Source organism: Grampus griseus (assembly GCF_964374135.1).
Source record: "Grampus griseus genome assembly, chromosome: 16".
NCBI lineage: Eukaryota > Metazoa > Chordata > Mammalia > Artiodactyla > Delphinidae > Grampus > Grampus griseus.
The window spans coordinates 62841800-62869003 of record NC_139010.1 but is presented as its reverse complement, the minus strand read 5'-3'; the positions used below and the strand labels follow the sequence as shown (position 1 = coordinate 62869003).

Below are 27204 nucleotides of genomic sequence, written 5' to 3'. Positions count from 1 at the left end.
CGCATCCTCCCTCTACCATTGACTGCACATCTGGACTCACCTGAATGAAGATATATTCATCCTGGACGACCAGGGAACTGATGTCAATGGAGCGGGCAAAAGGCCCGCTCCGAGTAGTCTCAGCACATTCTTGGATCCTGCAGGTGAGGTAGTGAGCATCTGAAATGGGATGGCAGAGAGACACTTAGACACAAGGGGCAATGGTCATCCAACCTCTCAGCCCACAAAGCCCTTCTTCCTGGGGATCAGTGATGCAATGGAAAACAACCATGAGACTGCATTTTCTTGTCCAAAGAATTTGTAATAATTTTTTTAAGAAAAGGAATATCTACTTCAGGAAAGGGAGTGAGGAAAGAGTTAATCTTATATCCTACCAGCCAAAGAGTAAATTGGTACAGATTTTTTTTATTTTATTTTTTTTAACATCTTTATTGGAGTATAATTGCTTTACAATGTTGTGTTAGTTTCTGCTATATAACAAAGTGAATCAGCTCTATGTATACATATATCCCTATGTCCCCTCCCTCTTGCGACTCCTTTCCACCCTCCCTATCCCACTCCTCTAGATGATCACAAAGCACTGAGCTGATCTCCCTGTGCTGTGTGGCTGCTTCCCACTAGCTATCTATTTCACATCTGGTAGTGTCAATGTCACTCTCTCACTTCGTCTCAGCTTACCCTTCCCCCTCCCCGTGTCCTCAAGTCCATTCTCTACGTCTGTGTCTTTATTCCTGGTACAGATTTTTGAAGGAACAAATTTGAAATATCTATCAGAATTTTAAACGTACATATCTTTTTACCAGCAACTCTAATTCAAGGGACGTTTTCTAGAGAAAGACTCATATATTTTCACAAAGAGGCAAGGGCAAAAATGTTCATTGTGGCATTATTCATAGCAGTGAAAAACCAGAAGCTGGCTAAATGTACATGAATTAAAGAACATTTAAATAAACAAACGCACACATATAACAAAGCACCATGTTGTGAACAGAAGAATTAGGTAGATACATATGCATCGTGTGCTGATGTCCCCAAGGTGCATTGTTCTGTGACCTTTTAAAAAATTATTTAGCAACATGTATGGCACAATCCAATTTATGAAAAAAAATAAAAAGAACAATGTCTTTATCAATACAGGTTTGTGCCACAACTGCATAGGAAAAAAAGTTTTAAAGGACATCTATATAAATTAGCTATGACTACTTTGGGGGAAAGGAATGGACTTAACGAGAGTAGAAGTGGGGCCTTTGCTTTTTATATTACATACGTCTTTCTTGTGTTTACAATAAGAATGTACTTACTTATCGTAAGTAAAACCTGTATAATTACTTGTAAAAGTTTCTAAAGATCTCAGCAGCTGAAGCTTCCTCAACCAACCCCCCAAAATTATGGCAGCAGCTGTAGCTGAATGAGAAATCCTCGAGTCTAAGCATTCTGATCGTGACGACAGGGTCACCCGAGGAAGACGATCCATTCAGTTATTTGTTCCCCAAGGAAAAACCACAAGTGAATCTCTATAAAGAAACCTCTGTATACACTTGCTTTAAAAATGTCTATTGTTGTAAGGCAGGAATAAAGACGCAGACCTCCTAGAGAACGGACTTGAGGTTATGGGGAGGGGAAGGGTGAGCTGTGACGGGGCGAGAGAGAGTCATGGACATATACACACTAACAAACGTAGTAAGGTAGATAGCTAGTGGGAAGCAGCCGCATGGCACAGGGATATTGGCTCGGTGCTTTGTGACAGCCTGGAGGGGTGGGATAGGGAGGGTGGGAGGGAGGGAGATGCAAGAGGGAAGAGATATGGGAACATATGTATATGTATAACTGATTCACTTTGTTATAAAGCAGAAACTAACACACCATTGTAAAGCAATTATACCCCAATAAAGATGTTAAAAAAAAATGTCTATTGTTTATTTAATGGTGTTTAAAAATAATAAATGGGTCAAAGTGAAAAACAGAGGTCATTTTAGGATTAAAAGCAGAGAAGTCTTTGTTATCATCTAAAATGACATGCATTACTACATACATCTGATGCGCTTGCCCACTTAAATATGTGAACAGGTATGAGTACGTTTCGGAGGCTACAATGGAAGGGGTGGTAAGCGGCAGAAATAAATAAAGGCAAAAGCTCAAATAAACAAAAATTTATAACAACTGAGTGTAAAACAAGGGTACTTTAAATTTTCCCTAATTATTGATCTTTAATTAATTTATTGATCGATCCAGAAAGAATTTCTTGTGTGCATATAATGTATTGGGTATTATTTAAGCACCAGGAGTATGGCAGTGAATGAGACAGATTTTCTATTGTGAAAGGCCCTGCTGTCTAGGAAGGGGTTCACTCATAAAATTTATAGCTAGCTATTACACACATTTATTAATAAACAAAATGCTCATTTAACAAAGAAACATGTTTTGGTAGGAAATGAATTCATTATGTGCTATAGCCCTACTTTTCAAATGTCTGTATCTGGGCAAAGCCAATTTGCTTTGGTGCCCTTCATCCAGACGCGTCAAACACTGATCTCATTCTCTCCATCAGCAGTTTCATCATCTGCCCAGTAGCTCAAGCCTCTTCACTTTTCTTTCCTCCACATGCCATGCAATCCAGCTGGTTCCCAGCCTTGAAAAGTCTGCCTCTGAAGTGCTTCCAGCATCTCTCTTCTCTCCACGACCCCTGCCACTTGCCTGGAAAAGGCCTTCCCATCTGTGTTGCCTGCTGCGTCCATTTCACAACTGGTGCTCAGGTGCAGGATGGACTGGAAGCTGGGTGGACCCGAGGCAAGGAACCAGCATCATCTCTCAAACCTAACCTCAGCTGAGCCTTCTCGGCTTCAAAATCACCCACAGTTCTGAGTGCCCGGGGACAAAGCCCAAATATTCTTCTGTAAAACAGAACGCCTTTTACAACTAGCCTAATGAAGTCAAATGTCTCAGGCGCCAGGCAAATACTGTATAAGAGGAAACTGAGCTGGAGTGAGATGACGAATGGCAGCGGGCGCATGGTCTCAGTGTCAGGGATCACTGAGCAACAGCTGGGACTACAGGAAAATGGCCAACACTTGCATCTTCACAGGGAGCTGCTTCTCAGCATCAGTCATCACTGAGATGCAGGAATAAGATGTTCTGAGTTTCTACATAAAGCTAAGTGTCCCAGTTTTTTTAATGTGACATTTCCTAATGTTTATAATTTGACAGTTAATTTAAATTTAAAATATGGTGCAGGCCAAACTGTATTAGGCCAAACAAAACAAGCCTACAGTCCACCAGGAGCCATTCATTTTGTACCTCGACTCCGTAATCTGGTCCCCGCCTACCTCTCCAGAGAATAGACTGTGCCCTGTCTCCACATTCCCTGACCTGTTAGCAAGACCACCTTGCTCCCCATTCTGTGAGTACCACCCGCAGACCCCTTCCTCTTTGTCTCTGTCCACAGAGAAAGCCGAGAATGGCCTGGCTTTCCGCTTCTGGCTGACAGGCCAAGGGAAGGCAAGAAGCCCAGGCTGCGCTTTGGAGCACCAGGCATAGTATTGGTCCCACCCAGCCTGAGTAATTTGCTCCTAGCATAAAGCACTAAAACCCAGTGAAACGCTGCGGTGAAGACATGTAAAGAAACCACAAGGGTTGACTTGACAACCTGCTTCTTTCTCGCCAGAGAGTGTCTTGGAAAGCCCCTTGTACTGGTAATCAAAGGTGTGCACAGGAGGACATCTGCTTATCCCCCCCATGGGCTCATTTCTCCCCTGTCTATTTACTATTTACTCCCATACTTGGACACTTTGAAAAAAGAATCAAGCGTATTCGAGGCCACCCCATACAAAACCGAAACCTACCTAAACTGTGGCCTCTGGTAGATGAGCTACTGGGTCAACTCATCCTCCTTCTTGGCTCCCCTGCTGCTCGCCACTGCCCAGCATGGAACAAAAGGTCCACTTTAACAGAAAAGCAGCACTAAAACGCGTTTGGGAAATCCACTTAAAATTCAGGGGCCTTGCAGTCTTTAGCCGGACTCATATATCAGAAGTCTCAACGCTTTTAATTTTCTAAACACAGAGATACCCACTGCCTGGTGAGAACCCCAAATGGGGGTCTGGGGAGAGGTACATGTCAGGCCAGGCTACCAGGTGGAAGTGACCGAGGGTGTCACAGGGGACTGGGGGTGTCAAAGGTGAGCAGGAATCACCACTTCGCTCAAGCCTCCAACTTGCAAAAGGTCTTAAATTTGGACTTTGGACATTATCTCCAAGTGAGGCTGAATAGTCATAAGGATTCCATGATGAAACTGAAAGCAGATATTTTTCATATAACATGAAATCCCCAAATAGGCTTCTAACAACTGTGGTCTTGTTTGTGTGTATGTTTGTCTTAATAACACAAGACGCCTGATAAAAAGGAAGCAAAGCGGTCCAGATTTCTCAAGCATATTGTGGTGTGTGAGAGAAAGGCCTCTGAACGTAGAAAGTGCTGAGTTCAAATCCTGAACTCGCTGATTGCCCTGGGCTGAGCAGCAGTTCCACTTTGCATCTGTGAGGTACAAACAAAGTAAGTGTTTGCCTCTCAGGACTGCCGTCAGGATTAAATGAGATGATGTATGAAAAAGGTTAGTACATTGTTGAATACATTTTAAAGGATCAATATATGCTAGTTCTTTTTTATCATGAAGAGAGAAGGAAGGAGATTTAACACTCAGCATCCTTCTTACGTACAATTAACAAGTAATGTTCTGTTTCATTGTGGAGAATCAAAAGATCATGATAGCACAGGTCCTACTAGTAAAGTCATACTCTGGACTGACCTCACTGTTTACTTTCTCTAAATGCTATAGGTGTTCAGACAAGAAAAAGCACATCTGAGCTGGAATAATTAAGGAGGACTTGAAGGAGGAGACAGTGCTTGTGTTTAGCATGGATAGAGAAGTGTTCTGTGGGAGAAGGGAATTTCTAAAAAAGGGAGTGAAAGCTGCATGTGGACGTTTAGGCAGGGAAAGCCCGCTGAAGGCACTATATAATTACACGATAATGGGTGGACATGGATTAATCTTTATTCTAGAACTGCTATTTCCCATCCTTTCCTTCAAAACATGCTCAAACGGAAAACCAGAAAGACCAAACTGAAAGAAGATCTCATTAGGACACCCTAATGGGAAAACAAGACGGGATTCCCCAGATGGTTAAGTCACATCATCCTCATAATTAATATATTTCTTTTTTTTTTTTTTTTTTTTTTTTTGCGGTACGCGGGCCTCTCACCGTTGTGGCCTATCCCGTTGCGGAGCACAGGCTCCGGACGCGCAGGCTTAGCGGCCATGGCTCACGGGCCCAGCCGCTCTGCGGCATGTGGGATCTTCCCGGACCGGGGCACGAACCCGTGTCCCCTGCATCGGCAGGCGGACTCTCAACCACTGCGCCACCAGGGAAGCCCAGTATATTTCTAAATATCAAATGTCTTTCTAATGTATTTCTGAGAGCTGGTGCGGTCACTTACAAAAACTAAAAGTCAAAAGCTTTGTTCCCTGTGAATAGAGAGATCTGCTCCATAAGTTTATCAGGACCAGGCCCTATTTCAACTAGCTGTACTGCTAGCAAGACTTTAGGAAAGGTGGTACCATTGCACCACTGTGTCCAGCCTCATGCCCCCTCATCTTACAGATGGCGGACCAAGGGTCTCATTTGGTGAGAAAGGGTGACCTTAGACGGACTGATTAATTTCTTCTGTATTGGGTCAAGGTGTATAGAGAAGCTGCATGCATCAGACACTCCCTGAGGGTCCAGAAAGCAGAGAACGTAAGACTGGTTCTTGCCCTCAGAAGAATCCCAGGCCAGTGATAGAGACGGGACGCCTTGGGATCTGTGTTGGATCAGAGAACTGAGGAATGTGGAAAGAGAACGAAGTAGATAACCCAACATCCTTAGTCTTATCTTCCTAAGAGGTTGCTTTTCCACCAGCAGTTTTGTAAGGCAAGCTTCTCATGCATCTATATCAATGAGTTTCACCGTGAAGTCCAGCGTTTCTCACTCTGTCAAACCTTTCCAAAAGGATCACCTCCTTAGAAACCTGGATAAAGTCTTAGTCATCTTTGTTTCTCTCCTTGCACTGCCTTTATAAAGCTTCAGTAAATGCAAGTTAAGCTGAAATGAATTACATTAAAAGCCGATACATTTGTGCTATATTCTGACCTGCAATTATGTTTTGCCTTTAAGATTATTAAATATTCAAACTATCCTAAATGTCATGCCTCTTTGCCATCTCAGAGAAAAAAAAACTTTCCATGATTCGCTCAACTTCCATCCCTTTGGGTAATATTGTCAAAATTGAAAAAGTGAATTAAAATTGTGAACAAAAAGCAAATTCAGCTCTTCAGGTCTTTTCTTAGAGAAATACCCAGGAGCTATTTATTTTAAATAACAACATTGACTGTCAAATGCAAATAAGTGAAATCCAGCAGATTCCAAGAAACTCTGAAAAGTTATTTAGCTTCCAAAAGCCTCCTTTTCCTTGACTGGGGAGTGAGGCTAAACTGTCTGTAGGCACAGGGCAAAACAAAGGATACTGACATTGTTCCAAATGCCTAACACAGGACCTGAGACAACAAAAAATCAGCAAAGCAAGAAAAGGTAGCGACTATTCCTTCCTATTGTGTTTATGGATTTGCTCACGGGAGAATTCTAGTGCCTTTTCCTTCTAGAAAAGAAGGGGAAACTGGCAGAGTTACAGACATTTAGAAACCACAGCGATCCTGAATACCTTAGGATTCCTGATACTCCCCAGGGTTCTGGGATTTGAACCCAGGCGACTTGACACCAGAACCAGTGACCCTAATCGTTATGTACTTGAACCATGGAAGGAAAATCAGGCTGAGAATCAGATCAGAATCTACATTCTGGTTCAGTCCCTGTCACTGACTGTCTATGTAACCTTGGGCAAATTGTTACACATTTTGGTGCTTTTTGGAGAGTGATACAGTTTGAAAATTTCTAATCCATTCCAACCCTTTTTTAAAATTCTGAGATCCTTTATCGAAAACCATCCTATATTCTCAATATATCAAGTAGATTTTAGTGTGCCTTGTCTAAATGAACAGAAGGCTTGCAATCCTATTGGTTTAGCTCCCCCTCATCCTCTTCTTGGCCTCTGAGTTCTTAGAATACTGCTGGATCTCTGAGTTACACAGTTTACAACCATTGAACTAGTCAGTAACCCAAAGTTTTTTAAGAGCCATTATTCTATGTATCTAGAACCTACAGTTTAGACTTCAGGGCTAATAGTTTTGCCCATTTGATTACTAATGACTGCCTGGAATGCTCTGTTAAGATGTCCTGGGCTTTATCTTGGCTTAGTGAGAAAGGGCAGTAATTGATGAAGAGAGTTGATAATAGTACCAGGACAAGGAATGGTAGTCTATGTGCTGTGGTTTTGATTCTAGAAATTTCAAGTCTAGATGTCTAAAAACTTAGAGCTCATGTCGAGTTTCACTTATTACAGGGTCCTACAAGGCCCCCATATAGCTTATGCCTGAAAATTTCCAATAAGCAGGAATCAACTACTTCACAAAGCAGTCTGCAGCATTTTGCGGTCCTCTTCATTGTTCCTCCTTTGTTCATTGAACTGAAATCTGCCTCATTGTAAATTTTACTCTACAATAAGATCTTTGTTATCCAACTGATGAAAACAATTATAAAAATACCTCTTATATTTGTGTATTCAAACATGTGAAGCACTAGAAGATTCACAGAAAGTTTAAAAAAAAATTGTCCAGGTTAAACAGGCTCTAATTGACAGAGTTAATTCTCCAACTTAACTCTTAGGGCACCAAGTTAATACTTTTTCTGTTGACACTCAATGGTCTCTTTGATGGAGAAGGTGTGTGTGTGTGACTGAGTAACTGAGTGAAAGAGAGAGAGAGAGACAGAGGGAGAGAGAACACGAATATGAACATAAATATGCATATTCACAGGGGACGTTGAGACACTCAGAGAGAGATGATTTCCAGAAGAGAATGGGAGGAAAAGCCATTTGAATCCTGCATCTCATGGCAGAAACAGGTTTCACACTGTTATTAGCCAAGTTGGTTGGCTCTGCCCTGTTTAAACCATGCCAAGGCAAGAGATAATTCAATGGCTTTAGTTTAAGGAAGTCTGACTCCCAAAGGGGAGGACCAGGACTGGGGAAGAGTGGAGATTCTTACACCGAAACAAGAAAAGGGACTTGTTTATGTTGGGTTTGCTCCAGAGTATGGGAGCCAGGTTTAGAGACAGGACTGTCAATGCCACACCACGCACTGAAGAGCCACACTCCGTGCTGCTGCACCTGCAGCCCCTCAGTCTAGGGCAGTCCTGTGCAATGGATACACAATGGGAGCTACTAATGACCTTTTAAATTTCCCAGTAGCCATACTTAAAAGGTAAACAGAAAAGTGTACATTTAACCTATTTGATTTAACCCCAAATATTATGATTTCATCATGTAACATATAAAAATTACTAATGGGCTATTTTCCATCATTTTATTCATATTAAGTCTTTGAAATCTGGTGTGTATTCCACACGTACGGCACACATCAATTTGGACATCACATCTCAAGTGTTCAATAACCACGTGTAACTGAATGGCTACCATATTGGACAGTACAAGTCTAGCATAAATTTCTCACTCTCCTTTTCTACCACCCCCTTGGGAAAATCCAACTCATCTCCCAAGATGAAACTTAACCATGGGCTCTTCAGTGCAGCCTTCAGTCGCTCCTCAGCGACTGGGCTACCCTGCCTTTTGGTTCGCACAGATAGCACTTTCTTCATGAGACAAAACAGAGTCCCCATGGCCTTTGGCACATTATATTGCAGTAATAATCTGTGTACTTCTCTGCCTCTGCTACTCAATGCTGATTGTGTCCTATTCACCCACACACCCTCCACAGCTTCGTGCAGTGCAGTGCTGATCAAAGCGGGGTCTACTGGCCAGCAGCATCAGCTGGGAGCTTGTCAGAAATACGGAAGGTGTGTTTTAAAAAGCTCTCCAGGGCTTCTCTGGTGGCGCAGTGGTCGAGAGTCCACCTGCCATGCAGGGGACACGGGTTCGTGCCCCGGTCTGGGAAGATCCCACGTGCCGCGGAGCGGCTGGGCCCGTGAGCCATGGCCGCTGAGCCTGCGCATCCGGAGCCTGTGCTCCGTAACGAGAGAGGCCACAGCAGTGAGAGGCCCGCGTACCACAAAAAACAAACCTAAAAAATGACACAGAATTAATATATACTATACTTTAACCTAAGTGTGGCATATGACATTTATCCCTGTTATATTTCTGTCTGCTTTTTTCAATTCTTGACAATAGGCCAGGAACTTTTCTATGTGTTTTGCATTTTTAATCTCATAAAATTTCACAGCAGTTCTGTACCACAGGCCTTATCCCAATGTGGACCAGAATTCTTGAACTTTCAGAAAGTAAGTTTGAGCTTTATGTAAGAAATTACCTTAAAAAAAAAAAAGGAGCTGTCCAGCAGTAGAAAAGGATATGTCTTAAGCCTGAGCTCATGAAACCTGAGGACACACTGTAAGAGATTCTGGGGGAAGGGATTCCTACACTAGGTAGGAGGTCAGACAGGCATATAAAGTTTCCTCCAACTCTAAAATATTACAACCACCACAGATCACATATACAGCTTAACAATGTTGACATGACAAGCAAAGCCAAGGCAGGGGTTGTCCTGAAAACTTGTCTGTGGGTCATCTTCTGAGAGCTGCTGTCTGCTCCCCTCTGGCTTTCCTGCTATGCTCCTTCAAACCCCTCCCTCCATCCCACTAGTCCTCTAATTTTCCATGTTTTTTTTCCTCAGCACTAAGAGTAATTTCGAATTTAGGCTTCACCACGCTTACAATCAGTGAATTTGAATATGTGGCATTACCTCCCTAAAATATAACTCTTCTGTTAAAAAAAGAAAATGTAAAAATAGTGTGGGTCATCCCTCATCCCTGGCTGCATCGGAGAAAGAGAGAGAGAGAGAGAGAGAGAGAGAGAGAGAGAGAGAGAGAGAGAGAGAGAGAGAGAGAAAGGGAGAAAGAAAGAGAGAAAGAAAGAGAAAGAAAGAAAGAAAGAAAGAAAGGAAGGAAGGAAGAAGGAGGGAGGAAGGAAGGAAGGAAGGAAGGAAGGAAGGAAGAAGGAGGGAGGAAGGAAGGAAGGAGGGAACTCAGCAGAGTACCAGGTATATAGTAACAAGTGTCATTTGCCTTCTAACTCTTTTAAAAATAAAAATAAAGCAAATAAAATATATTCCCCAAAGTGCATGTTTCCAGCATACATCTGAGTTTGGCCTCAAAAGCAGTAGACTTCCCATGGACAAAGCACAAGCACATCGGATACCTGCATCCAGGTCACAAAGAATCTCCTTCTGTTTGTACATTCAACCCATAACCCTACGAGGCAGGCAGGGCAAGGATGAGCATCCTCAGATAGTAGGAAGGCAGAGCACAGAGAGGTTAGGGGGTCTCATGGTCTCATGGCTAGTGGGTGGGAGGACCCAGGACCTCAACTCACAGTCCGGTGCTTTGATCTGCTGCACCCCTAGGTCACTATTATTTCCATGGATTATTTGGCTCTATTTGTGATCTAGTATATGCTAATTATATTTCCATATATTTTTCAGATTTCATGTTTATCATATATTTTCACATATTTAAGTTGATTTTATCTTTCTGGGACAGGGAAGAGCCCTATCGATACTTAAGTTGGTGCAAAATGATACTTTATCGGTCAAATTCTGTTCAAGAGGTAGACAGGTGTACGATGTACAAAGGGGTCAATGTTTGAAGTCCTGGATTCCATGGCTGATGTGCGGGGACAGTAGAGGTCTGGCTCACCCCTGTATCTCCAGGGCTAAGAATCTTGCCTGGTACACGGTAGGCCATCCCTCAATATTTGCTGAATGAATGAACAAACAATTCTGGAAATAGTTTGTCCGGTTACTTTTTTTTTGGTAATCTTGACTATATAAAGTTTATTTTTTTTAAAGCTGGCATCATCTTATTCACCATGTGAATGCAAAATACCACGATGAGCTACGGCCATCCCTATGTGAATTACACTGACGATGCCAGGAAATTACTAACAGGAGCCTCAAAATTGGTCACATTAACTCCCATCCCCAGAAAATTAATTCCTGAGGGTTTATTTCAATGAAATGTCTCCCTTGGGACTGGAGGCCTCTCCCCCACTCTAGGAAATAAAATGCATATGGCAGTAAGGGAGCTCAGGGCTTTTCATCTTCCCAAGCCATTAAAATGCAAATTGGGGGAGGAGGGAGACCTGCAGGCAGATCTCCCGGGGCCCAGCCTGGCAGCCTCAGTACTCACATCCATCAGCTGTCCGCACTTCCATGTGCACCAAGTCCGCCTCTTTATCCAATCCGGACACCGACCTGGGGAAGGAAAGGAGAGTCAGAAGCTCAGTGACCGTGAGGATGGCAGACAACAAAGTGGGGAACCATTCAGGGTTATTACTCAGAAAGCCACTTTCTCAAGATGGTCTGTCTTGCACCGTGGGGACCCACAGAATATGGCGACTTGCAGCCGCTGCAGGGTGGCTCTCTCTAGCAGCTGTCACCTATAATGGTCACAACTCATGTGTCTTGGAGCAGTGTCACGGAGTCAGTAACTCTCCAGAAAACATAAAGGAGCACAGAGTAATGTACTCCATAGTAAAGCTGGTCGAAACCTCTGTCCTCAACCCTTCCCCACCTCATACCTTCCACTTCCCCAGTCTTGTCACACCCGGTTATTTCCACCACTTCCTTCCCCTCTGCCCTCCCACTTGGGGTGTGCTACTCCCACGTTCTGCCCCTGGGGAAGGTGGTTTAGCCTCCGTTCTGGCTATCTGCTTCCAGACACTCCTACCCTCCTGAGTTTGGACCTATCTGCCCTTCCTTACCCCTGCCTTGTGAACAATAAATGTTTGGTGACAAACGTTCAAAATCTGGTCTAACAGGGACACAATTCTGGTGATAGGAGTGGGAAACTTTAAAGGTTGATGGTCAATAGTCAGAAAAAGGAAGGCTGAGAATCCTGACGAACTAATTCCTGTGGGCCTCCAACCTCCCACACATAAAGCCCAGTCAACTACCTCCTGCATGAGATATCCAGGCCAGAGTAAGACCCGGAAAGTCAGCTACAAAAGGCAGCACAGACATTAAAACATTCACGCACTAAAGACATCACATAATCCACCCTCTCCAGCAAGCTTGGACTCACAGTTGTTTTACTTTTAAATTTCATTCTAAGATTGGTTTTCTGGTTTTACAGTCCTCAATAGGGAAGAGGCAGCAAGTTAGAAAGAAAAAGGAGAATTTAAAACAATGAGAATCGAGGTACCCAGACAGCAAGACAAATTGAAAACTTATGAAAAACAGACCGAAGAACTCAAAACCCAATCTTCTACATCATAAATCTACTACACTTCTTCTGATGCTGAGGCCATAGCTGTATAGCACGGGTCAGTATCTGACATCTCTGCTGAGGGGCTGAATGCAGAGAACAGGAAGCAGGAGGCTAACGATATCAGTTTACTCTAAGAAAGTAGGGTTGCAAATGACCTATGTTAGGAAAAATGAAATGATTTTTATTTGTTAATGATTATCGTCTTGAATGGCTAAATTTCAGTGGCTTTAAAAGTTCATTTATGTAAAATACTTCTTTCCCCAAAAAATACTGAATAAAAGAAGTTTTACTCTAATGCTGTATTTTTTCCCAGTGATCACTGATACACTATCTTTTCATTTCTCCTCACCTCATTTGATGCCTAAGGTAAGGAGAACAGGTATCATTAGTTATATTTGACTGAATGGGAAACTGTGGCACAGAGAAATGGATATGTACCTAAGACGACACGGGGACTTAGGCCAGAACTAGAGAGACTGACTGACTGACTGAGACTTGTCCATCGAGAGCAGCTCCCAGCCTTCTCGGCTCTTCTCCCCTCTGCTTGCAATGTCCTTTAGATGCAACTCTCTCCCTGCCCCTTTCCTTCTCCAGCTCCCTCTCCCCTTTCCTTCTGTGCTCAGTGGGTCTCATCCCTCCAGCAGCCTATCCATCCCTCATCTCACTGAAGAACCTTTATCTGCTTCCATAGCAACCTAACCTTGGTGGTTCTCAAACCTGGCTGCTCACGAGAGCCACTGGGTGAGCTGTGAAACATCCAGATGTCTGGGCCCCTCCCCAAACCAATGAAATCAAAACCTTTGGGATAAGCTCAAGGCATCCGCATTTTTGTTGTTGTTGTTTTGTTTGTTATTTTTTGTTTTTGTGGTACGTGGGCCTCCCACTGCTGTGGCCTCACCCGTTGCGGAGCACAGGCTCCGGACGCACAGGCTCAGCGGCCATGGCTCACGGGCCCAGCCGCTCCACGGCATGTGGGATCCTCCCGGACCGGGGCACGAACCCGTGTCCCCTGCATCGGCAGGTGGACTCTCAACCACTGCACCAACAGGGAAGCCCCCAATTTTTTTTAAATTTAAATTTATTTTATTTATTTATTATTCTGGCTGCATTGGGTCTTTGTTGCTGTGCACGGGCTTTCTCTAGTTGTGGCGAGTGGGAGCTACTCTTCGTTGCGGTGCACAGGCTTCTCTTGTTGCGGAGCATGGACTCTAGGCGCGCAGGCTTCAGGAGTTGTGGCTCGCGGGCTGTGGAGTGCAGGCTCAGTAGTTGTGGTGCACGGGCTTAGTTGCTCTGTGGCATGTGGGATTTTCCTGGACCAGGCCTCGAACCCGTGTTCCCCTGCATTGGCAGGCGGATTCTTAACCACTGCGCCACCAGGGAAGCCCTGGCATCCGTAATTTTAGGTTATTTCCATGCACAGCCAAGTCTTAGAACCACTGCTTTGCATGACTCAATCACGTCGCATGTAATTGCACTTCCGTGAATTCTGTACTTGGATATAAACTTCAAAGAAGTAGGATTCTGTCTATTTATCTTTGAATCCTTGGCACCTAAGTGCCTAGTATATATTAGGTGCTACTGATATATTTACTGAATTAATGAACAATCCAATCTGCCCATGACAATGACAAAATTCCGATGTGAAACTCACTTGAGGTCAGACACACAGAAGGGACTATATGGACACCTCTGTTCCACAGCCTCCCTGCTTCTTTATAAGCAAGTTGGTATTCTTAGAACTAGAGGCCTCTCAGGTATTATTCTTCTATCCTCCCCCAAGGTCAATGGCAGGGTAGGATGGTCAGAACTGGAACCATAATGACAGTCTAACTACGGGCATCAAGCACTATGTTCTTTAACAAAAGAAAAGTCCTTGCCTCTTAGGAGCTTGAAACAAGGCAAACACCACCAATAAAACAAGCACAGAAACTGCTCCTCCAGGATTGCTCACTCCTTTCCACCTATCTAAATCTTACACACCTTTTAAGGTTAAAACCAAGAATCAGGTCCTCCTGGAAGTCTTCCTTGATTACTCTAGCTCTCCCACCTTTGAACTGCTAGAGAATTCAGAATCAAGACTGAACATCCTCCAGCACTTGTATTGTTATTAAGTTGTGTGTTTGTTTCTCTGGAGTCGGTCTTGGCTCCCGAGAGCGGACACCTCTGGTCATGGTTGCCTTAGCACCCCTACAACCCTTCCATCCTCTGCAGGACTGTTCTACCCACCTCACGCCATGTGCTTTGTCCAGGGTGGTCAATCACAGGAGCCCAACCCTCTGATGCCCCAGGATGGCACATGATCCAGTGTGATCATGAGACATCTTGGCTGTGGTGGTCAGAACATGCCAGGACAGTTTAGAGGACTTCCTCAGGATTTCTCTAACTGAGCTGGCAGGAAAAAACTGCCTTTCCTCTCTGATCATCAAGTCAGAACTCTTGGGAGAAATGTTCCCTGATAGGAAGAATAGGTCTAAAGGAGCAATGTAGCTACACAGAGAAAAAGAAAAGAGAGTTGACATTGGGACAGGTAGTTTAACAGAGAGACGGGGCTACAAAGGGTGATAGGAAGATAGTGGGCAAGACAGAGATGAGACAGACACACAGGAAAGAGAGAGACAGACAGACAGAGATTCAGAAAGAAACGGACAGGGTAGGCCAAAATGGCAACACAGGAGACCCCTGAGCTCCCTTCCTCCCATGGATACACCAAATGTACACGTGGATGTAAATTCCCTCTGAAAGAGATCCAGAAACTAGTTGAGTAACTTCTACACATCAGATGAATGAGAAAATACCCACATCGAAAAGGCTAAGGGTAGAAAAGGCTAAGACACACTCTCACCATAAACCCCACCCCTGGCACACGACCACACAGTTGGAAGTGAACCATCAACTCTCATGTTCTCCCTGAGGAGCAAAGGGTTTAGAGCCCCCATCTAGCATCCCAAATTTTAAGAGTTGCAACAGAGGGACGGACCCCGAAACACCTGACTCTAAAAGCCAGCGGGGCTTGTGTCCCCAAGACGATAGCAAACAAAGACGCAATTCTTAACGGGTGCACGAGCACTGATGCAGCTGTTGCCCCAGGGCCGAGTGCAGAGGGAGCAGGCAGAATCACCCATCTCCCCGTCTTTCCCTGCAAGTGTTATCTGAATACTATAACAGCTGCTGCCTGAGGGCCCGTCTTCTAATTTAGCAGGCTTCTAGACACTGCATGTGAATCTCCCCAGAGACAGAGAAAGCCAACAAATATCCCTCCCACCTTCTGCCTCCAGTCCTCCCCAAGTTGCCAGTATCTCCCTGGAAGGAGCTCATACATGACTGCACCCCAGCTTTTAGGGCCGCCACCTATGCGATGGGTCCCCAGATTTCCTGGCTTTGACAGCCAGTGGAGCTGCCATTCATGAGTCCCATGGAACTGTAACAAACAAAGAAGCAGTTCTTAACAATCTATCTCCCTGAGGTTCAGCACAGAAGGAGCAGACAAAACAACGCCCAGCTCCCCATCTTTGCCTGATAAAGGTTTTTATGTGGATACTTTAAAAGTTGGGGTTTCCATGGTGGTGCAGTGGTTGAGAGACCGCCTGCCGATGCAGGGGACACGGGTTCGTGTCCCGGTCCGGGAGGATCCCACATGCCGCGGAGCGGCTGGGCCCGTGAGCCATGGCCGCTGAGCCTGCGCGTCCGGAGCCTGTGCTCCACAGCGGGAGAGGCCACAACGGTGAGAGGCCCGCAAAAAAAAAAAAAAAAAAAAAAGCTGCCACTGCCACCTGGGGCTTCTAATTTAGCAGGCACCTCAGGGCTGTGGTCCTCCTCAAAGACTGATGAAGGTTGCAGACACTCCTCCCATCTTCTCCTTCCAGGCCACTCCAATAATAAAACCAAGTCACCAGTGTCTCCCTGAAAGGAGGCTGTATACATATCTGGCACCCCAGCTCTTGTGACAACTTCATGAAGGATGAGCCCCTGAAACACCTGGCTCTAATAACCAATGGGCCTTACATTCGAGAGGCACAAGGACTGCAACAAACAAACAGTTATTACGGGCACAGGAGCACACCCACCCCTGCAGCTATACACCAACAGGAAGCACAGAGGGAGCAGGCAAAAATGCCATTGCCTTGTTTCTCCCTGGAAGGGGCTTAATTACATACTTTCTTAGCTGCTGCCTGAGGGTGCAGCTTCTCATCAGCCTGCATCTAGCTGCTGACTGCACTGCTCCCCCCGATCACTGATAGGTCTTGGCACACCCTTAACTACTGGGAGCCACTAAGGACAAAGAAGGAGGCTTGGACAATCACAAAAGTTTGAGAGACAACTATGAGCTCGGTCAAGCTGATCGATGAGGTTCATCTCCTACAGGAGATCACTCTGTCAAGACTGGGAGACGCATCTTGTGCTGATCTATCTAATGCTCAGAGACCAACACAGACTCAAGAAAAATGAAGGAACAGACAAATATGTTACAAACAAAAGGACAAGATAAATGTCTAGAAACATATCTTAATAAAATGGAGGTAAGCTATTTATCTGGTAGGGTGTTCAAAGCAACTGTCACAAAGATGCCTACCAGGGTCAGGAGAGCAATGCATGAAGACAGAGAGAATTTCAACAAAGAGACAGAACTATGAAAAAGTACCAAACGGAAATCACAGAACTGAAGAAGAAAATAATTGAACTGAAAATTCAATACAAGGGGTCAACAAAAGATAGATGAATTGAAAGAAAGAATCAGTGAAGTCTAAGACAGGGAAGTGGAATTCATACAACTAGAGGTGCAAAAATGAAAAAAGAAAAAAAAGAGTGAAGATCGCTTAAGGGACTTATGGGACAACATCAAGTAGACTAATGTTCTCATTACAGGGGTCCAAGAAGGAGAAAAGAGAAAGGGATAGAAAACTTAATTGAGGAAATAATGGCTGAAAACTTCCCTAACTGGGGGAACGTAACAGACAGGCAGAACCAGGAAACATAGAAAGTTCCAGATAAGATGAATCTGAAGAGGACTCTACACAGATACACTGTAATTAATGTATATGACCAAACAGTATAATTAATGTATATGACCAAAAGCTAAGTACGAAGAGAGAATCACAAGAACAGAAAGAGAAAAACAATTTGTTACATACAAGGGAACTCCCATAAGACTATCAGCATACTCTTCAGCAAAAACTTAGCAGGCCAGAGGGGAGTGGGATGATATATTAAAAGTACTGAAGGAAAAAAACAAAGAAAAAAACCCACCAACCAAGAACATTCTACCCAGCAAAGCTGTCTTTCAGAATTGATAGAAAGATAAAGAGTTTTCTAGACAAATAAACACTCTAGGAGGTCATTACCACTAGATCAGCTTTACAAGAAATGTTAAACGGAGTTTTTCCAGCTGAAATTAAATAACACTAATTAATAATAGAAAAATATACGAAAGCATGAAATTCACTGGTAAAGGTAAAAATACAGTTACTTTCGGAATATGCTATTATTCTAATGGTCGTGGGTAAATCATTGATAAGTCTACTACGAAGGTTAAAAGACAAAAATATTAAAGTTATAACAACATTAATTTGTTAATGAACACACAATGTAAATGATGCAAATTGTGACATCAAAACATAAAATGCAACAAGGGGGGGGTGCTTTTGTATGTGTTTGAAGCTATTAGCACAGACTGTTATAAATAGAAGATGTTTTATCTAAGCCTCACATTAACCACCAACCAAAAGCATACAGTAGGTACGCAAAAGAAAAAGAAAAAGGAATCCAAACTTTCCATTACAGAAAATCATCAAATCACAGAGGAAAAGAGCAAGAGATGAAGCAAGGAAAAACGGAATTACAGAGCAAGAGAACATTTAACAAAATGGTAATGGTAAGTCTGACCATCAATAATTACTTCAAATGTCAAAAGACTAAATTCCCCAAACAAAAGACAAAGGATAGCTGAATGAATAAAGAAAACAAGACCTAACTATATGTACCTCCAAAAGACTCACTTCAGCATTAAAAAAAACCACATAGATTGAAAGTGAAGAAATTGAAAAATATATTGCAGGCACATGGAAAGAAAAGCAGAAGAAGCTATTCTTATATCAGATGAAATAGACTTTAAGCCAAAAACTGTAAGAGACAAAGAAGGTCATTATATAATAAGAAAGGGGGCAATTCATCAAGAGGATATATTATTTGAAATATTTATGCCAATACAGGAGAACCTAAATATATAAAGCAAGTATTAAAAGATCTGAAGGAAGAAATAGCAATACAATAATGTCAGGGGACTTCAATACCCCACTTTTACCAGTGGATGGATTGTTCAGACAGAAAGTCAAGAAGGAAACATTGGATTTAAGCTACACTTTAGACCATACGGACCTAACAGACATATAGTAGTCCCCCCTCTTATCCTAGGTTTCACTTTCTGTGATTTGAGTAACTGGAGGTCAATGTGCTCCAAAAATATTAAATGAAAAATTCCAGAAATAAACAATTTGTAAGTTTTAAATTGCATGCCGTATGAATAGCATGACGAAACACTGCCCTCACTCCATCCCACCTTGGAAGTGAATCATCCCTTTGTCCAGCACACCTCGCCCATTACTCATTTAGTAGCTGTCTTGGTTACCAAAGTGATTGTCAAGGCATCACAGTACTTGTGTTCAAATAACCCTTTTGTTAGTTAATAATGGCCCTAAAGTGCAAGAGTAGTGATGTTGGCGATTCACATATGCCAAAGAAAAGCCATAAAATTCTTCCTTTAAGTGAAAAGGTGAAAGGTTTCAATTTAATAAAGGAAAGAAAAAAATGATATGCTGAGGTTCCTAAGATCTACAGGAAGAATGAAGCTTCTATTTATGAAACTTTGAGGAAGGAAAAAAGAAATTCATGCTGGTTTTGCTGTTGCACTTCAAACTGCAGAAGTTATGGCTACAGTGCATGGTAAATGCTTAGTTAAGATGGGAAAGGCATTAAATTTGTACCATAAGATCTTTTGAGAGAAAGAAACCACATTCACACAACTTTTATTACAGTATTTGTTACAATTGTTCTATTTTATTATCAGTTATTGTTGTTAATCTCTTACTGTGTATAATTTATAAATTAAACTTTATCATAGGTATGTATGCATAGGAGCAAAACATACTAGAGAGGGGGTTCGGTACTATCCATGGTTTCAGGCATCTACTGGGAGTCTTAAAATGCATCCCCCATGGAAAAGGGGGAACTACTGTATATAGAACATTGTATCCAACAGCAGCAAAATCACACTCTTCTCAAGTGCACATGGAACATTCCACAGGATAGATCATATGTTAGGACTCAAAAAAGTCTGAATAAATGTAAAACGATGAGATCATATCAAGCATCTTTTTCCAACCACAACAGTATGAAACTAGAAAGCAAATACAAGAAGAAAAGAGGAAATTCACGAATATATGGAGATGAAACAACATGCTCCTAAACGGCCAATAAATCAAGGAAGAAATCAAAAGAGGAACCAAAAAATATCTTGAGACAAATGAAAATGGAAGTACAACATAGCAAATCTTACAGGGTGCATCAGAGACACTCTAAGATGGAAATGCATAGCAATAAATGCCTACATTAAGAGAAAAAAGACCTCAAAATAAACAATCTAACTTTACACCTAGAGAAACTAACAAAAGAAGACTAAACTAACCCTAAAATTATTAGAAGGAAGTTAATAACAAAGATCAGAGCAGAAAGGAAAGAAACTGAGGCTAAAAAGACAATAGAAAAGATCAGTGAAACTAAGAGCTGTTTTTAAGTTAACCAAAATAGACTAATCTTTAGCTAGATTTACCAAGAAAAAGAAAGACTCAAATAAATAAAATTATAAATGAAAGAAGAGACATTATAACTGACACCACAAAAATGCAAAGGCTTGTAAGAGACTACTATGAACAGTTATAAGACAACATATTGGACAACACAGAAAAAATGAATAAATTCCTAGAAACATACAATCTACCAAGACTGAATCATGAAGAAACAGAAAATCTGAACAGACCAGTTACTAGTAAGAAGACTGAATCGATAATCAAAAACCTCCCAACAAAGGAAAGTTCAGGGCCAGATGGCTTCATTAGTGACTTTTAACAATCATTTAAAGAAGAACTAATACCAGTCTTTCACAAACTCTTCCAAAAAGTTAGAAGAGGAAGAAATACTTCCAAACCCATTTTACAAGGCCAGCGTTACCCTGATACCAAAGCCAGTAAAGGATACTACAAGAAAATTACAGATGACGCAAAGCTCCACAACAAATGATCTAGCAAGCTGAATTCAACAGTAGAGATCTTCCTCAACTCACGATGGGTTTAAGTTCTGATGGACCCATGTAAAGTTGCAAATATCAAATTGAAATGCATTTAATACACCTAAGCTACTGAATATCACAGCTTAGCCTAGCCTACCTTAAATGTGCTCAGAACACTTCCATTAGCCTACAGGTGGTCAAAATCATCTAACACAAAGCCTATCTTATAATGAAGTGTTTAATATCTCATTTAATTTATTGAATGCTGTACTGAAAATGTAAAACAGAATGGTTAAATGGGTACAGAATGGTTGTAAGTGTATTGGTTGTTTATCCTATTGGTTCTGTTTCTCTGGAGAGCCTTGATTCATACAACTTATTTCTTAGTCCCGCTCCAACTTTGCAGCCCGTTTATCCACATAAGCCCATAACACACCTTTGTGAGTGTGTCTGCAATATTTATCTGCTTAGACCATCAACTACAAAAAGAATGGGTCTTATTAATATACAACCCATCAGACAGTGAGCTTCCTAAGGACAGAGACTTTAATTATTTTTCTCCAATATTTTCTACCACACACAACTCAGGACTAGGCATACCTTCAGACTAAATGATAAGGATAAGAGATTTGTACTTCAAAGCTGCTCTGTCCCTGGATCCAGAGGGAAAGAGATTAAGTTGCTCAGCTGGCCAGAGGTGGAGCAAAAGATGTTGGGTGCTGAGGGTAAGGAGAATACTCGTGCCTTTGTGTAGCTCACAGAGGAATGCCACGCCCACTTTCTGCAGTACTGCTGGCATTAGCCTAGAGTTTCTCAACAAGGGCACTGTTGACATTTTGGACCAGATAATTCTTTATTGTGGGGGCTGCCCTATGCCCTGTGGGATATTCAGCAGCAGCCCTGGGCTCTACTAGATGCAATAGCATCCCTGCAGTTCTGACAACCAAAACTGTCTCCAGACGTTGCCTACTATCTCCTGGGGGCAAAACTGCCCCCGGTTGAGAACCACTGCCTTACCTGGACACACTTAGCTGATACCTGAACTCTGTGCCTTCCCTGCTAACAAGGCAGCAAATATAAGCAGGTGGAGATTTCACGTCCTCACCTATAGCCCTAACGCTGCTGAGATGTCCATGAGCTCCAACTATTCTGGACCACACCATCTCACCAGAAAACTATCTGACATTTGCCAGGTGGAAGCAGTCAGGTCCCTAATCTTAAAGCCCCACGATGTCCCCACTTCTAAAAACCTAATGAATGGAGCGTGCACACAGATACAGCAAGCGAAGAAATACAATAAATATGCAGATATTTAGCGATTTGTTTGTTGTTCTTGTGGGGGCGAAGCTGCAGGGCGTAAACTTGTGGAAATGTTTGGAAAAGCGCACGTGGTAATAATGATAAGTGTCAATGGATACTGGGACCATTCACATGCCAGCTATTGTGTTTGGTGTTTTAACTCATTATCTTAATTAGTCCTCAAGGTACCATTCATCTAATTTTCATCTTCAGTAAAATGGGGATAATAAGAAAGATTAAGTTACATACCTCAAGTCACACGATAATAATTCACAGATATTGAGAGTACTTTATGTCAGGCACTATTTTAAATGGAAATGCTGATCTCATTTAATCCACATATCAATCCTATGAGTCTGGAATCATTCTTTTTCCATATTTTAAAAGGGCCCAACTAGGCATTGCAAGCTTAAGTAACTTGGCCGAGAAAGTCCACAGCTAGGAAGCAGCAAAACTAGGGCTTGAACCAGACAGGTGGCCTTGAGTCAGGAGCTTAACCTCCCCTGTAAGCTGACTCTTCCAGCTGTTGAGCGGAGAGACAGGCTTTGAACCCAGTCATTTCTCCGAGAGTTGAGGGTCATAGCCATGGTGCCCCATTGCCTGCTCTCCCCATACATGTAACTCCATCAGCATTGTAGGAAATATAAAGGTGTCGTGTATACATATTCTACATCTCAGAAAATTTTGGTTCTATTTCACATGAACTGGGAGTCACTCATACTGGTGATAATAAGAAGAAAATGTTGGGAATAGAAAAAGGATGTCGGGCTGACAGTAGAAGAGTAGCAGATGGAAATTTCTGCAGAGAAAACTTAAGACAAATACAGTTGAGGAAAGGAAAACTGGGGACTTGGGCTTGACTCCCTTTTAGGTCTCTGAGGATGGAACGAGCCGAGACATGTATAAGAGGGACTGTGAAACTGTCATGAGTCTATGGGAGGGGATGAGAGGCATGTCTGCTCAGATATGCCAAGCAGGTTAGTGAGCGCCCCTGACACCTCTTCCGTCTCTAGCAGCCAAGTTCCTTCACATTTCCGGGACCAAAATGGGGCCAGGGTGGACCAGAGGATGAGAAACAATATCTAGTGCAGAACCAGCCGTGGCACAGGTCAAGCTCCCTGTGCTTAATGTTTGCAACAAAGGAAAAATGAATTTGCAAGCATCCCACTGAAATCACAGGCAAGGAACCTCCCTGAAAGTTTCTAGAAAGTATCAGATGGTAAAAAGAAATTGTATCAGTACATGTTATTACTAATGCAAAATGAAAACAAGTCATCGACAGTGCCTTTCTTTGGTAATGTTGTATTCCTGGTTTTAATTAAGTGACTATAAAACAAAATTTAATAGAACAAAACAGAGTTAAGGTGTCAAGAACAGATATGAATCTATGAAAGGCTTTATGACTATTTTTAAATTCCTCAGTAGTGAATTCTTCTACCACAAGTTTCTTCTGAAACCTAACACCCATGATTGGAAAACAACTAATCTTTTCCAGTGGAGAACTAGGATCAAACATTGTGCAAACTCCCCATCACATTTGCCCACATACGCCAATAAGGACTTTTAGTTTCCACATCTGTAAAATGGGACTATAATAATACCTGCTTCATAGAGTCAGGGGGGTCAAACGAGCTAAGCAGTAAATACTTAGAACAGTGCCTGACACACAGAAAGCACTTTTTGCCTTTTAGCTATTATTATCTTTCATTTGAGGGACAGTATGAACTAGTCTGCTTCCCTGCCTGCCTTCTTCCCTCCCCTGTAACTTCCTTCTACATTTGTTAAGTGCCCAATATAGTCACAGCATTGTTCTATGCACTGGATAAGAAAAGTTCTGCTACCAAGGAGCTCAGTTCAGGCACCTTTCTCACTCTCCAGACTGGTTTATCTCACAAACCCTGGGAACCCACCCTGGATAAGGGCTCCTGTAAGGCCCCATTCTCTCCTCTCCAGTGGATAAATCATTACACTGGATTGCAAGTGCTTTTTTTTTTTTTTTTGCATATGGGACACAATCCTTGACCTCACCAGTTTTTGCTGTTTCTTTTTTTTTTTTTGATTTATCATCTTTTAATTTTAATTATTTTTAGATTATTATTATGGTTCTGGAAGTCAGAAGTGCAAAATCAGTCTCACTGGGCTAAAGGTGAGGTGTCAACAGGACTGGGTTGCTTTCTAGAGGTCCCAGGGGAGAATCCATTCCCCTGTCTTTTTCAGCTTCTAGACACCACCAGCACTCTGGCTCATGGCCTCATTTTTCCATCTTCAAAGCCAACAACACTGGGCTGAGATCTTTGTATGTTGCCATCTCACTGGTCCTCTTGCTGGTTCTTATACCAACATTTCTTTCACAGTGAATAACAGACCATCAATAAATACGTGTCAAATGAATGATTACAACGCTTTCATTCAGGCATACAAACTTCCTAAAGTCCTGAGTAAGCCTTCAGCTCACGTCTGGGTCTCCAAGAAAACTTTTTTTATGCTCAAAAGCAGGGGTCCACAACCCCTGGGCCTTGGACCGATACCGGTCTGCAGCCTGTGCCTGAACTATGCCCACACCGCCCCCATCCGTGGAAAAACTGTCTTCCACGAAACCGGTCCCTGGTGCCAAAAACGGTTAGGGACTGCTGCTCAAAAGAGATCTCACTTTCCGGTCTATGTTCCAGATCATTTTTATCATGCAGATTGCTCAACTGGTGAGAAAAGGGAGGGGGGGGATCTATACAGACCTGAATAATGTGTGAAGTGGTTTCCTCCTGGGGATATTTCATTTCATAACAATTACCAAGCTCCGCACCAGCACACAAGAATCATGTGAAAGTCTGAGAGGAAGGAGAGGGATTATTCTCCAAAACTGAGAGCCTTCCTGAGTTCTGAGCAAGGACCAAGGACACAGGAAACACAAGGACAGAAGGAGCCATGGCCAAGCCTCCAAGGAAGAAACTGAAATTGGCTCTTGGAACAGCACGCTCACAGATGTTACGACGGACGTACCTGGAAAAGGTCAAGCAGCTTTCAAACTTATTTTCCAGCAACCAAACTCTCTGTTTAAACATGGTCTCCAAGTCCTAACACGTGTAACAGGTCAAACAGGAACTTATCAGAAACCGGGAACGGCTCACTCAGACACAACAGTGCCCAAGAGAGCTGGACGCGGCAACTGTGAAACACCGTGATCTCTTTCTACCCCTTCACTTAGTAGATCAGAAAACTGAGCTTCACACAACTGTCCAAAGACACACAGCTAGCTTGTGTCTAGAAGCCAGTTCTGAACTTCAGGCCAGCCTCTTCATAGCACACGTGCCTGCCATGAGGAAGTGGTGGGGCTAAACTGCTGTGTGCTTTTCTCTCCTTGTGGATGTGAATCCCAGAGCAAAACCTTCCCCAGAAATAAGAAAACTGGACATTGGGGTACGCATGAGAGAGGTAATGAGGGTAAAACACTGTTGAAGTCAAAGGACAATTGCTTGACAAACCGATTCGCTAGACTGTTAAATTTCAAAATAATTTTATCTCAACATGTTTCTCCAATTCACACCACAAACATTCTCCCCCTTGATGTCTTGGCTCAAACTGCCCCTCCACCTGGAATACTCCTTCTGTCCCAGTCTGCATATTCCCTGCTTATGGCCCAGCTCAATACCACTTTCCATGAAAGCTTCCTGACCCTGGCTGGACATTATAATCCCATGGGGACCTTTCTAAAAATACTGAATGCCAATTCACAGATCCCAATTCCATAAATTCTGGTTTCATTGCTCTGGAGCAATAATCCCCTCACATTTTTTTTTTTTTTTTTTTTTTTTTTTGGTGGTACGCGGGCCTCTCACTGTTGTGGCCTCTCCCGTTGCGGAGCACAGGCTCTGGACGCGCAGGCTCAGCGGCCATGGCTCATGGGCCCAGCCGCTCCGTGGCATGTGGGATCCTCCCGGACCGGGGCACGAACCCGTGTCCCCTGCACCCCTCAACCACTGTGCCACCAGGGAAGCCCCCCACTCACATTTTATTTGCATCAGAATCTTTTTGTTAAAACACAGATGCTGGGCTCTACCCTCAGAGTTTTGGATTTGGGGGGTCTGGGGTGGGGCTCAAGAATTTGGATTCTTAGCAAACGCGTAAATGGTATGATGATAACGGTCAGGAATCACACTCTGAGAACCACTAGCCTGGAGTATAATCCAGGAATCAATAGCTTTTAGATGCTCCTGGGTGATAAGGATGTGCAGTCAGAGTTGAGAACCACTCATTAGAGCTCGGAAAGCAACCTTCACGAATCAAGCTGAAAAGCCTTTCCTTTTTATGTATCAGTCGGGTAGTTAAGAACGTGAACTCTGGAATCAGACGCTCTGAGTTAGTCTCAGCTGCGTCAGTTACTCACCGTAGGATCACAGGCAATTAACTCAACCTCTCCTTGCTGCATTTTTCTAATCTGCACACTGGGGAGATGATAATAGCACCCTTCTCATTGTTTTTATGGGAACTAAATGAACTAAATGCATATAAACATTTCTAACAGAGAGAGGCTTATATCAACACTTAACTCTATATAATGCTTACTATTATAGCGCTCACATTATGTGCAACTAATACTTTTTAAGTGTAACAAATATTTACTGAGCATCTAATGTACCAACAATTTTATTATCTTTTTTTTTTTTTGGCTGTGCCTTGTGGCATCTGGGATCTTAGTTCCCCAACCAGGGATTGAACCTGAGCCCCCTGCAGTAGCCTCGTGGCGTCCTAACCATTGGACCACCCAGGAATTCCTCTTTCATTACTAATTTAATATGTTATCTCACTTAATCCTTAAACAAACTTTTGAAATTAGTAGTATAATTTTTTTTTCAGATGAGGAAATGAAAATTTTGAGATGTCAAATGGCCTAATCATAGGCACAGAGTGAGAGAGATGGAGCCTGGATTCAAACATGTTTGTTTTACTCCACCATCAATTATCTGTGTACCTGAATAGTTTTCTCCTTCTTTATTGTAGTGTCTTTAAAGACAGGTTCTAGATCTGATTAAATTATTTTTCCACTAGCGTCTAGAACTGTGCCTTGCTCTGTATTATTAAATATCTGTTGAATAGATGAATACACAAATGAGAGCAGTAATAACCCCAGCAATATGTTTAAGATAAATGTTGAAAATAGCTCTATAAAATGGTGAAACAGACTTCATTCATTCAATTAATCTCTAG

The 27204-nt window shown here is 42.7% G+C and overlaps 1 protein-coding gene across 1 annotated transcript in view; it reads right to left on the bottom strand.

Moving 5' to 3' along the window:
* The window catches only part of SORCS3 (sortilin related VPS10 domain containing receptor 3), a gene marked incomplete at both ends in the record, with an annotated part of 579237 nt that overhangs the window by 138979 nt on the left and 413054 nt on the right, over positions 1–27204 (bottom strand). Inside the window, 2 exons of the mRNA XM_082673649.1 lie at positions 41–159; positions 11346–11410. Of these exons, the coding sequence (XP_082529775.1) occupies positions 41–159; positions 11346–11410 (184 nt within the window). The remainder of the gene's footprint in view (positions 1–40; positions 160–11345; positions 11411–27204) is intronic.